The 13,194-nt window shown below is 42.3% G+C and overlaps 1 protein-coding gene across 1 annotated transcript in view; it reads right to left on the bottom strand.

The window, feature by feature from the left end:
- Positions 1-12,804, bottom strand: part of LOC143933720 (uncharacterized) — a 46,219-nt gene extending 33,415 nt beyond the window's left edge. Inside the window, exons 1-2 of the mRNA XM_077456715.1 lie at positions 12,670-12,804; positions 1,143-1,310 (exon numbers count right to left, since the gene is read on the bottom strand). Of these exons, the coding sequence (XP_077312841.1) occupies positions 1,143-1,310; positions 12,670-12,721 (220 nt within the window). The 5' untranslated portion in view covers positions 12,722-12,804. The remainder of the gene's footprint in view (positions 1-1,142; positions 1,311-12,669) is intronic.
- Positions 12,805-13,194: the final 390 nt, after the last annotated feature.

Raw genomic sequence — 13,194 nt, 5'->3', positions numbered from 1 at the left:
AGATAGAAGAATGAGAGTTAAAGAGAAGAAAGAGGGAGAGAGAGAGAATGAAGAGAGTGAAAATGAGAGCAAGAGAAGGGAGAAAGAGGGAGAAAAAATAATCTTTAGTAATTTGAGATATGTGTTGAAAGGTTTAGTGTAGTATGGCTTGTATGATGTTTTAGAGAGATCAAAGAGAGAGAGGGAGAAGACAGATAGAGAATAAAAGAAGATAAAGAGAAGAGAGTGAAAGAATCAGGGCTTTTTTTTCAGCGGGAACTAGGGGGAACTCAGTTCCACCACCTCTTGCTCAGGTCAGATCTCCTGCGCAGATCCCAATGAGTGCCGGACAGGGACAAGGGAGATACAGAACAGGTGCCCAGGGTTCAGTGCAGTCATGGGCAGGAGAGGGTGCGTGGTAGGCGGCACCCTCTGTGGTCTCTATTTTTTCCCTGGTGACCAGTTGTTGATGCTCCTACTGCACAATCTCCCTTGCAAGTGACTGTCATATAGTATGCTGGGAGGTACTACAGCCGGATAGGTGTTTCAGCTTAATATTGAAAAAAAGGTAAGACATATGACAGATGGTGGAGCTTTTAAGGAGGGGGGTAGATGAGGGCAGTGGAGGGAGGGTGTTGTATGCAGAGGGAAGAGCTACTATTTGATGCCATTTGGCAGGCATGTGAGTGTGGCGAGCATAGTTGAGAAAAAAAGCCCTGGAAAGAATAATGAGAGAATGAGAGAGAAGAGAGACATAGAAGAAAGGGAGAGAGAGATGAAAGCGTGAGAGCAAGAAGAATGAGAGAGAGGAGATAGAATGAAGGAGAAGGAAGAGGAGAAAGGAAGAACAAAAGGAAGAGAGATAGTGAGAAGATAGAGAGAGAGAGAGCGACAGAGAAGAAAAAAAGAGAGAGAAGAAAGAAGAAAATGAGCGAGAGAGAAGATAGATAGAAAAGAGAGAGATAGCAATAGTAGGAAGGGGTTGAAGAAAGTGAGAGAAAGAGAAAATAAATTCAAGTTGAAAGGTTTAGTGTCTTATGGTCTATATGAGAGGTTAGAGATGGGTTTAGAATAACCTTACTTAGTTAAAGATCACAGGGTGCAGTTAATAAAAAAGAGAATGGCATATGAATGACACAAATATCTTTGTAGGTAGAACTCACATTTTGTGGAGGAAACGTATATAGATGCACAGGCGGCGTCTTCTGAAGCACAGTTGTATGCATGACCATCACAGTACGGCTCTGTACTCCTCTTAGCATTTAAATTGTAAACTGAGTCGCTGTCGAGGTTAATTAACACTCCGCAGTATATACACTTGAGGGCGGAGACTGAAATAAGAGGAAAAATAATACAGAGAAGTCTGGTAATGTATGCTAGATGGCTGTTCAGATCCATCAGCAAAAATTAACTTGAAGAAAACAGAAGATATGGGATACACCAGGAACTGCAATCACTTGTGCAGAATACATGACCATGGACTGACCTTTAGAAATTAGGGGATATTTCTTGGTAACTAGCATTAGAAACATTTTTTTTTTTTTTTATTAATTGTATTAAAGCTGAATTCTAAGCAGATATAACAGACCCTAAAGCCTCGTACACACGGTACAAAAATCAGAAAGGGATTGTCTGTTGACAAGTTGTTGTCCGAAATTCTTTCCATTAGTACGCTCCTTAGAAAATTGTTTTCCAATTTTCGGGACAACAAATTTTGGATGACAGACTAGTAAATTTTGGGCCAACGACGGCTCCACATCTGATTTTTGGAAGGTCGGTACACAAATCCCTCACACAAAAGTGGAAAGTACAAACACGCATGCTCAGAATCATGGAACGACTGGGAAGAGTTTGGTCTTGTATACTACCGTTCGTAATCTAGAATTAACATTCAGGACGCGGCAATTGATGAAATGTCTAAATTCTCATCTTCTTTAATGGGATAATAATGAAGCTGCTTTGCATGTCGTTATGTCAAATGTATTTTAAAGGGTATTTGTTTTGTATGATCCGAAAATGGCAAATCAACGCTCACCAAATTTCTACTAACACGAAATTAGCAGAAGGGGCCCAAAGGGTGGTGCTTGAGAAATGAACGTCCTATTTATTCTCTCATAGTACGTCACTACGATTGTGTTTGACAAACGACAATTTGCGTGCCGTTAGTATACAAGACAAGATCCTGTCACACTCCTTTTTGACAAAAATCAGAAGCTTGGTCATCTAACAATCATACCATGTGTACTAGGCTTTAGTGACACAGCTGTCCATTCATTAACCCTTTCGCTGCCAAGGTCGTTTTTGCTTTTTTTTTTCCCCTCTCTATTTTGCATTCATGTTTAACTTAAGTAATTCCAAAGTTATCACAGAATAAACAGATCTGTGCAGAAATATAACCATTGCTCTGGTCTATAAGAGGTATAAAGGTGTGAGAGTAGTGAGAAAAGCCTCCCAAGGAAGATAGAACAGTGAAACGGCTTCAGGGTCATGGCCAGCCAAGGCTCATTGATTCACATGGGGAGTGAATTTTGGAACATGTAGTTTGATCCTATAAAAGAGCTACTGTAGCTACTGTAGCTCAAATTGATGAAAAGTTTAATGCTCATAGATAGAAAAGTGTCAGAACACACACATCATCGCAGTTTGTTGTGTATGGGGCCGCGTAGCCACAGCCCAGTCAGGATCATGGGGCAATGGAAGAAGGTGGCCTGGTCTGATGAACTCAACAATGGTTTGAGCAACACAACAACAAGTTTGAGGTGACCTCCAAATTTTCCATATGTCAATCCAATCGAGCATCTGTGGGATGTGCTGGAAAAACAAGTCCGATCCATGAAGACCTCACCTTGCCAATTTAAAGGATCTGCTAGTGATAGCTTGGTGCCAGATACCATAGCATACCTTCAGAGATCTAGTGGAGTCCAAGGGTTCAACCGTAGGGTTCAATATTGAGTTGGCCCACCCTTTGTAGCTATAACAACTTCAAATCTTCTGGGAAGGCTGTCCACAAGGTTTAGAAATGTGTCTATAGGAATGTTTGACCATTCTTCCAGAAGCGCATTTGTGAGGTCAGGTACTGATGTGGCTGAGAGAGCCTGGCTCGCAGTCTCCATTCTAATTCATTCCAAGGGTGTTCTATCTGGTTGAGGTCAGGACTCTGTGTAGGCCAGTCAAGTTCCTCCACCCTAAACTTGCAAATCCTTATCTTTATGGACCTTGATTTATGTACTGGTGTGCAGTCATGTTGAGACATGGAAGAGCCATCCCCAAATTGTTCCCACGAAGTTGGGAGCATGAAATTGTCCAAAATGTCTTGGTGTGCTGACACCTTAAGAGTTCGCTTCACTGGAACTAAGGGGCCAAGCCCAACTCCTGAAAAACAAACCCCACACCATAATCCCCCCTCCGCCAAATGATTTGGACCAGTGCACAAAGCAAAGTCCATAAAGACCTTGACTTACTGGAGTGGCCTGCAGTTGAGTCCTGACCTCAACCCAAATGAACACCTTTGGAATGAGTTGAGTGGAGGCTGTGAGCTAGGCCTTCTCGTCCACATCAATGCCTGACCTCACAAATGCACTTCTGGAAGAATGGTCATCCATTCCCATAGACACACTACTAATCCTTGTGGACAGCCTTCCCAGAAGAGTTGAAGTTGTTATAGCTGCAAAGGGTGGGCCAACTCAGTATTGAACCCTACAGACTAAAGACCCGTACACACGGTCAGAAAACCTGAAGTTAAATTTTGTCAGATGAATGATCTGCCGATTTTCTGATCGTTAGTATGCTGCTTTTGACAGCCGATTACAAATTTTTGGCAGACAAAAACAGGATGCGCAGGCTCCAAAATTTTTGTCTGATGTGACCACAACATCCGATTTCCTTTTTATTAGTATGGTTTTCTGCCAAAAAAAAAAATCTGAAGAACAAGACTAGGCATGCTCAGAAATGAAAGAACACATACAAAACAATTCAACACCTTACATCACTTCTGACGTTGAATTCTGTCGTCCGAAAATTTTCTGATCGTTATTACCCTCATCACTTTCGATTTGAGACTAGCCTCCAACAAAAAACTGATGAAAGTTTGTCCAATAATCTGACCGTGTGTACAAGGCTAAAGCCTCAAACACATGATAAGATTGTTGGCAGGGGATTGTCTCTTGACAGACTGTTGTCAGATTTTCTGATGGTCGGTACACAAGTCTGTCACACAAAAGTTGGAAGTACAAACGCGCATGCTTGGAATCAATGCTCACCAAACACAAAATTAGCAAAAGGGGCCCAAAGGGTGGTGCTCAAGAGTTGAAATCCCTCATAGTACATCACTACGTTTGTGTTTGTTGCCCGTCAATTGTGTACCGTTATTATGCAAGACAAGATCCAGGCACACACCCTTAAGACAAAAATCTGACACTCGGTTGGCAAACAATTGGATCCTGTGTATGAGGCTTAAGACTGGGAAGCTATAAAGCCTCATACACAAAATGAGATTGTTGACCAACAGAGCTTCAGACTTTTGTCTGAAGGGCGTGTGCCCTTCGGATAAAAGGAACTTGTCTTGCATACAAATGGTACACAATTGTTGGCCAGCAAACAAGAGCGTAGTGACGTAGTCGTACTAGACGTAATATGAGCCTATAAAGAGGAAGTTCGATTGTCAGGTGCCACCCTTTAGGCTCCTTCTGTTAATTTCGTGTTAGTAGAAGTTTGGTGAGTGTTGATTCACGCTTTTCAGTATGTGCTTTTCAGTTAGTTTCTGAATGGCCGTTCGTCAACCAGCCATGTCGGAGGAGAGAACGTGCCTTGGCCTTAAAGTTATTGCTTTGACCTAAATCCAATCCAGGAACAGAAGCAGGAGGTTTTCTTGGACCAAAAATTGGTTGCTTAATCATGACCAATTATGCCATATGCCTTTGCTGCGGGAGCTCCAGGAGAATAATCCGGATGATTTTCAGAATTATCTGTGGATGACGGACTCCTGCTTTCACCAAATTTTGGCATTGTTGACCCCCTATATTAAGAAGCACATGCATAAGGCTTGCCATTACTCCTGAGCAAAGACTCATAGCCACCTTGCGGTACTTGGTGACAGGGAAAAGTCTCCAGGACCTCAAGTTTACCACTGGGATTTCCCCCCAGGCTCTGGGACTCATTATTTCTAATGTATTGTATTAATTTCTTGATTCCATAATTAACATTATTGTAATATGCTGTAAATGTCCTCTTTGTCTCCATGCATGCTGTAAGCTTTTCCTGCTCCTTGTTTGGCCTACATGCATATTTTCCTTCACTAGCCTCCCCAGCATGCTTTCCTGGGCCCATACACACCTAGCCTAGTAACTTAGCAATGTTTTTTGTCTGCTACATTTTTGTGCTTACCCTAAATTCAGGCAGAATACAAGAGGCCATTTTTTGGTGCCCAAACTCATTTGTAACCCACTTCCCCTCCCCAAATTCAAAGTCAACAGATATAAATAATCTGCTGACTTTGCAAAACCCATACACACTATCCCTCTTTTTTGGTCATATTTCTGGATGAATTCACCATGTAGTGCAAGGACCTGCCTGATTACCTTCAAATTGTAATGTAGAAATTTTTGACTCCTATTATCTTGATAGGTGTGTATCCATATTGTTTTATTATGACACTTCTTATCTGTCCACTGGGCTGCCAATAGTGTAAGTAAGGAGGGGCTGTCCAAAGTATCACACAGTATTTATGCAAACAGCTCTTATGGAAGTGGAGAGGGTTACCTGTCCAAAACATCTACCCATTACCTCCCCCCACCATAACATTTTTAGAATGGGCCACCAGAGGGGGTGAGGAATCAGTTAAGTTGACCTTACACTTTTGTCTCTAAATACTCATTTAAGTTTTATACTTATGTTGGCCAAGAATGTTTGTGTCAAATCTGCTAGCAATGTTATGTGCAGAAGTAGTCGTTTCTTGTTCCTTTTTTGAATCCACTGTTTCCTTCCAACCTACAGCGATGTGGCAGCCCAGTTCCATTATCAGTGGGATTTTCCCAACTGTGGGGATGTTATTGATGGAAAACGTGTCCAGATTGTCCCACCACCCAACTCTGGCTCATATTATTTAAATTATAAAGGGTTTTGCAGCATAGTCCTGCTAGCTGTAGTGGCTGCCAATATGAGTTCTTGTTTCTTGATGTTGGGAAGAATGGCTGCAACTTTGATGGAGGAGTCATTATGCAGACAGAGGTCTACAAGCGGCTCCAGAATGGCACCTTAAACTTTCCACCTGCTGAGGAGAATTTTGAGGGCCTCAATTTAGTTTTTGTATCAGATGAGACCTTTGCTCTGGGGAACATTTTATGAAGCCATTTCCTATGAGAAACCTCACCCCAGAGCAGAGAATATTTAATTACAGGCTCTCTCGTACCAGAAGGGTGGTTAAAAATGCCTTTGGCATCCTCTCCAGTCAGTTCAGGCTGTTTTTAACACCAATTAACCTGGCACTATACAAAATCAACCATATGGTATTGTGTTGCTGTATACGCCATCATTTTTTTCGGAGGAATGCTAGCAGCTACCTTGCCTCAGTGCCAACTGATGCGGACCCTGCAGTGGCAGGCCCAGATGAAGAAGCTGCAGAACAACACTGAGGAAACGACTGCACTCCAAGATCCATCAAAATTCTTATTTAACCACTTTCAGACTGGACCATTTTGCTGGTCAATGACCAGAGGTCTTTTTACAATTTGGCACTGCGCTGCTTTAACTGGTAATTGCTCGGTCATGCAATGTTGTACCCAAACAAAATCTGCGTCCTTTTCTTCCCACAAATAGAGCTTTCTTTTGATGGTATTTGATTGCCTCTGCGATTTTTATTTTTTGCGATATAAACGTAAAAAGACCGCAAATTTTGAAAAAAATGATATTTTCTAATTTTTGTTATTAGAAAAATCCAATAAACTCAATTTTAGTCATACATTTAGGCCAAAATGTATTCAGCCACATGTCTTTGGTAAAAAAAAAAGTCAATAACTGTATATTTATTGGTTTGCGGAAAAGTTGTCACATCTACAAACTAAGGTACGTTTTCTGGAATTTACGCAGCTTTTAGTTTACGACTGCCTATCTCATTTCTTGAGGTGCTAAAATGGCAGGGCAGTACAAAACCCCCCCAAATGACCCCATTTTGGAAAGTAGACCCCCTAAGGAAATTGATAAGTGGCATGTTGAGCCCATTGAATATTTTATTTTTTTGCCTCAAGCGATTGAATAATGACAAACTTTTTTTACACAAAGTTGTCACTAAATGATATATTGCTCACACATGCTATGGGCATATGTGAAATGACACCCCAAAATAAATTCTGCTGCTTCTCCTGAGTACGGGGATAGCACATATGTGGGACTTTTTGGGAGCCTAGCCGCGTACGGGGCCCCGAAAACCAAGCACCGCCTTCAGGCTTTCTAAGGGCGTAAATTTTTGATTTCACTTCTCACTACCTATTACAGTTTTGAAGGCCATAAAATGCCAAGATGGCACAAAACCCCCACAAATGACCCCATTTTAGAAAGTAGACACCCCAAGCTATTTGCTGAGAGGCATGTTGAGTCCATGGAATATTTTATATTTTGCCACAAGTTGCGGGAAAATTACAAACTTTAATTTTTTTCTATTTTTTTTTCACAAAGTTGTCAATAAATGATATATTGCTCACACATGCCATGGGCATATGTGAAATGACACCCCAAAATAAATTCTGCTGCTTCTCCTGAGTACGAGGATACCACATGTGTGGGATTTTTTGGGAGCCTAGCCGCGTACGGGGCCCCGAAAGCCAAGAACCGCCTTCAAGTTTTCTAAGGGCGTAAATATTTGACTTCACTCCTCACTACCTATTACAGTTTTGAAGGCCATAAAATGCCAAGATGGCACAAAACCCCCACAAATGACCCCATTTTAGAAAGTAGACACCCCCAGATCAGTTCGCATATCGCAGTGCGATCTGCAAACTCGGATCGCATGGTGTGAACACCCATGCGATCCGATTCTGCTGCGGACCAAAAAAAGGGTCCCGTGCGAGTTTGCGGCGGGTGCGACACGAATTCAGCCATACTATCTGTATGGCTGAACTCGAATCGCACAGAGATCGGATGTGATTTGCACTGCAGTGCGGTGTGAATCACATCCGTTCTCATAAACCGCTGCAATGTGAACCCAGCCTTAGTGACACTGGCGACGGGGGGTGATCACGGGGTTAAACCTTTATTGGGGGGGTTAGGGGGGTACCTTAGAACTAAAGGGGGCTAACCCTAACTGCCCTAACAGTTATTACAGTCACAAATGACACCCGCCGGGTGATCAGGGGGTTAAACCTTTATTAGGTAATAAATGGCGGGTGCCCTGAAACTATAAAAAAATAACTAACCAACCAGCGTCACCTGTAACAGTTATATGGTGATCACTGGTGAAAGGGTTAACTAGGGGGCAATCAGGGGGCTTTATGCGGTAGTATATGGGGGTCCCTGGCGCTATAAAAAGCTGCGGCGAACCTAAATACCTACCTGCCTAACTAGCGTCACCTGTGACACTAATACAGCGATCAGAAAAATGATCGCTTATTAGGCTGGGTTCACACTGGAGCGATGCAGGAACGCCCACGAATCCGCGGCGGGTTCCCGCATCACATGCCTCCCGGCGGCAGTTCACACTGCCCTATGCGAACTGCTGGGAGTGTCAGTGAAATGTTAATGACACCCCCAGATCAGTTCGCATATCGCAGTGCGATCTGCAAACTCGGATCGCATGGTGTGAACACCCATGCGATCCGATTCTGCTGCGGACCATAAAAAGGGTCCCGTGCGAATTTGCGGCGGGTGCGGCGCGAATTTAGCCATACTATCTGTATGGCTGAACTCGAATCGCACAGAGATCGGATGTGATTTGCACTGCAGTGCGGTGCGAATCACATTCGTTCTCATAAACCGCTGCAATGTGAACCCAGCCTTAGTGACACTGGCGACGGGGGGTGATCACGGGGTTAAACCTTTATTGGGGGGGTTAGGGGGGTACATTAGAACTAAAGGGGGCTAACCCTAACTGCCCTAACAGTTATTACAGTCACAAATGACACCAATGCAAAAAAAAAATGACATTGGTGTCACTGTGACTGGGGGGCAGGGGTAATTGGGGGGGTGATCGGGGGGGGTGTGAGTGTGCCTGGCATGTTCTACTGTGTAGTGTCGTGTTGGTGCAACTCACCGATCCTCTCTCCTCGGTGTCGGAACGAAAAATACCGACACGGAGGAGAGATTACATCACTTCCTCTCCTGTGTTTACATTACAGGAGAGGAAGTGATGTCACGGAGCATTTCCATTCGTCGGGAGCGATCGCGAGGGGGTGGCCATGAATGAATGGCCGCCCCTTCATCCCGGATCGCTCCCGAACGAATACCGACCGCCGCCGGCACCGGGGGGGGCCCGATCGGGCCCCCCACCCGCGGGAAGGCAGGGACGTATATATACGCCCATATGCCTGCCCGTGCCATTCTGTCGACGTATATCGTCGTGCGGCGGTCGGCAAGTGGTTAATAACAGACATTCCAAGTGTTACAGACAGTTCAAATGGTAGACGTGTTTCACACACTAACAAGTGCGCTTATTCATTACCAAGAAGAGACTGCAGCTCCGCCAGCTGTGGTTGTGATGACAGATCTAGAAATTGGCCATGTTGGATTGCCTCAAAATGACTGAGATATACGTCAAAAATACCTTGATTATTTTGTGGGTAGAGAGGCAGTGTCTTGGCATCAAATTGGAGCTGATCCTGAATAATATTATTTTTTGATCATGAACTCATATTTCATTTGAACTACTGTTGTCTGTGTTTCTTAGCTGTATAATATATTCTCAAATGGCCTTTATTTTGGCCCCTTGCTACAATAGTGCAAATGTACCTCATTTGCTACATGAAGTGACAATCTCTTCATCAGCTAACTATTATGGTGTGTTGTGGGTCTGCTACACACACACAATGAAATATTAAATGTCCCTTATGATCCCCTGCCAAAAATTTGTGTAGTTCCAAACATGTTATTTTACAAACCCCCAAAACATACAGTGTGTCAACATGTGCTATTTCCCATCACGGGATATCAGTGGTGGACGTGTTTTGGGGGTGCTACCACTTCCTCATAACTAAAGTTGGTCAGAGGAAGGGGTTGTGCCCCCGAAATATGTCCATTGATACCCCATGATGGGAGCTTGCACATGTTGACAAACGGTGAGTTTTGGGGCTTTAGCAAACTAGATGTAAGGAAAGACACACATTTTAGTCATGGGATCATGAGGGAAATAAGAATGTTAGGGCACAATTTGTGGGCAGCTTCAAATTTTGGCTTTGCTATTCTTAAAAACACTGAAAGATTAGAAATTCGCTTTACTTAGGGCAGTGTTTCCCAACTCTCCTTCTCAAGATGCAAACCCAGGTCAGGTTTTCTATATTTGTTGAATTTGGCACAGGTGATGTTGTCATTTTCAATGTTAGTAACTCACATAGTCGTTTTTAGACTGAGGAAAATATAGAAAGCAGGACTTGGTGGTGCACCTAGAGGATTGGAGTGGAGAAACACTGAGTTCGGACACTGAACTTTCTAATTTAAAAGTACAAAAGACATGGTAAATATTAAAAGTGCAAACACACGATCAATGGAACGGCTGTAGGAACGATCTTGGAGGAAAGGATGTTCACTCGCAAACACAAGAAAGGAACCATAAAACAAAGGGACAATTTGAAATTTCGGGCATAGGTGGTTAGTGGCCTATACTGCTGGCCTATAGTGGGACCAGATTATGAATTAAGCCAGACATTATGGTTTGTCTTGTGTCCTGTCTTGCAGGCATCATATCATTTATCATGGTGGATAAATTTAAAGCACCTTATTTTTTTAACACAATTCATCGACCTGTACCGGGAGCTGCCCTGTCTCTGGAAGGTCAAGAGTTGAGATCAATAAAATCTTGAGGAAGGCAGCGTTGGAGAAACTGATTGAGTTGGTGAAGCCTTTGTACCCCAGGGTAGACATCAACTATGTGAAGAACAACATTTCCAACCTGAAGAGTATTTTTAAAAGGGAGCACAACAAGGTCATGGACTCCGAGAGATCTGAAGCAGCAGTGGATGACCATTATGTCCCCAGGCTGTAGTATTACCACAGCCTGCATTTTTTGACTGACCAGACAGAACCCAGGCCATTGCTTTCTACGCTCTTTCGACATCTGCTGAGGCCACAGCTCCAGAGGTCCACACAGGTCCTGCTGCACAGGATGAATATGTTGAACATATTTGTATCCAAAAAACAATGATGATAACTAAACTTTATTGTTCAAATATTTCTTCCTTAACAAAGTGGTTTCCATATCAAAAGACAGAAGTGCCCAAAAATTATTTGAACAAGAATGAAAAATGATGGGGTCAGAATGATAATTTTTGCTATTTGGCCACCTTCAATTTGCAACAGTGAGGAGATCAAAATTGTGTGTGATTGACCTAAACCCTAAAAAAAACAAATTATGTCCCATAGTCCCAGATCCCTCCCCTACGCCCTCTTGCTTAAAGGGCCAGGGAGAGCAGGAATCTGGAAGAGGCCACAGCTTGCTTCCTCAGCCAGACCACTAATGCCATCCGTACTGACCCAGATGAGTGCAAGGGATTTGGCGTGGCAACAGCCAATAGGTTAAGGGGGATGACTGGTGACCAGAGGAGAAGGTGCAAGCTCATCCTGCAGCTCTTTAACAGTGGGGTGATGGGTGAGATCTATGCCACTACCCACCCATGTGATTTTGTGGGCCCACATACACAACCTCCACAGCCAACCCACTCACCACAACCCACCAATAAGGCCGCTGGTCTGGGGATTTTCACCCATTCCACACTTACTAATTATTATTTTATTTTTTAGTTGAATAATGATTTGATTTGTTATATTTTCTATATTTTTGGATGCATAGAATGCACTTTTTGCTAGTTCTATTGGCAGATAGCATGCCTAATTTTATTTGTATTCTTTTTTTAATGCACAATAAAAATAATTGTGTAGAATAATACTTGGCTATGTGTTTAACGTCAAATAACATTTTTGGAGCAGGCCAGTACATTTTCAAAAATACAATCTAAAATTAACAAGGGACACCAACATAGTTGTATCTTTGAGATTAAAAACGACAGGATAATAGTGTTGTGGTAACTTTTGTGCGCTGCATTTCGACAATTCATAAGTTGCCATGAATGTTAATTCTCCATTACGAACGCTAATTGACAAGACCGGCCGTTTCCGGCTCTTCCTTGTTTCCGAGCATGCGTGTTTGTACGTTGGACTTTTGTGTGACGGACTTGTGTACACATTTGCATGTGAAGGCAGGTGTCCCAATACTTTTGACTATATATATATATATATATATATATATATATATGTTATTATTATTGTTAATATTATTATTATTCAAGAGCAATCAGTAGAGTGGGAAAAAGTTGCATAGATCCCTGCCCACACACTCTAATTCCAAATGCTTACTTTTTATCTAATGTATTTTTTTTATATCTTTTTGTGTATATAGATTGCGTGAAATAAAAAAAATTGCAAGATAATATCACCAACTCTATCAATATGATACACTTTTCAGTCTGTTATAAGCAGGTATAAGTCTGCACTTACCTGTAGATAAAAGTGTAGGGACGGTGCACAGAGCAAAGAAGGTCGCTTTCATTGTGCTGATATACTCGTGAGAAGGAGATCAGCTTTCCACAACCTACAGAGTACTGACAGTGACTGAGAGCATGTGGCTCAGACATTCTTGGATAAGAAAATACGACAGCTCCTAAGAGACCCAGGCTAATGATAAGTAACCATAAACAGGCTAGAGAGGAAGAACACCTATAATTTACACCTACATGTGTAGATCTTTGCTGGAAATGTTGTTTTTTCGGTCAACTGCTCTAGGTTGCACCTATTCTAATGGATTTGGCATGATGGTACAAATGAAATACCATAAAGCCCAACTAAATCAAAATAATTTTTTATTGCCCCAGAAAATCCCTCAATAGATTTCAATATGGGCAATATACAGTAAAGGGACAATAATGGGCAAATGGGAAAAAATCTTAAATAAATATATATATATATATATATATATATATATATATATATATACAGTATCTCACAAAAGTGAGTTCAGTGAGT

The sequence above is a fragment of the Lithobates pipiens genome, unplaced genomic scaffold (assembly GCF_037356315.1).
Source record: "Lithobates pipiens isolate NorthernLeopardFrog02 unplaced genomic scaffold, aLitPip1_a1.2 Scaffold_27, whole genome shotgun sequence".
In the NCBI taxonomy this organism is placed as follows: domain Eukaryota; kingdom Metazoa; phylum Chordata; class Amphibia; order Anura; family Ranidae; genus Lithobates; species Lithobates pipiens.
The sequence above is the reverse complement of the archived record's forward strand: the minus strand, read 5'-3'. Positions and strand labels throughout refer to the sequence as shown.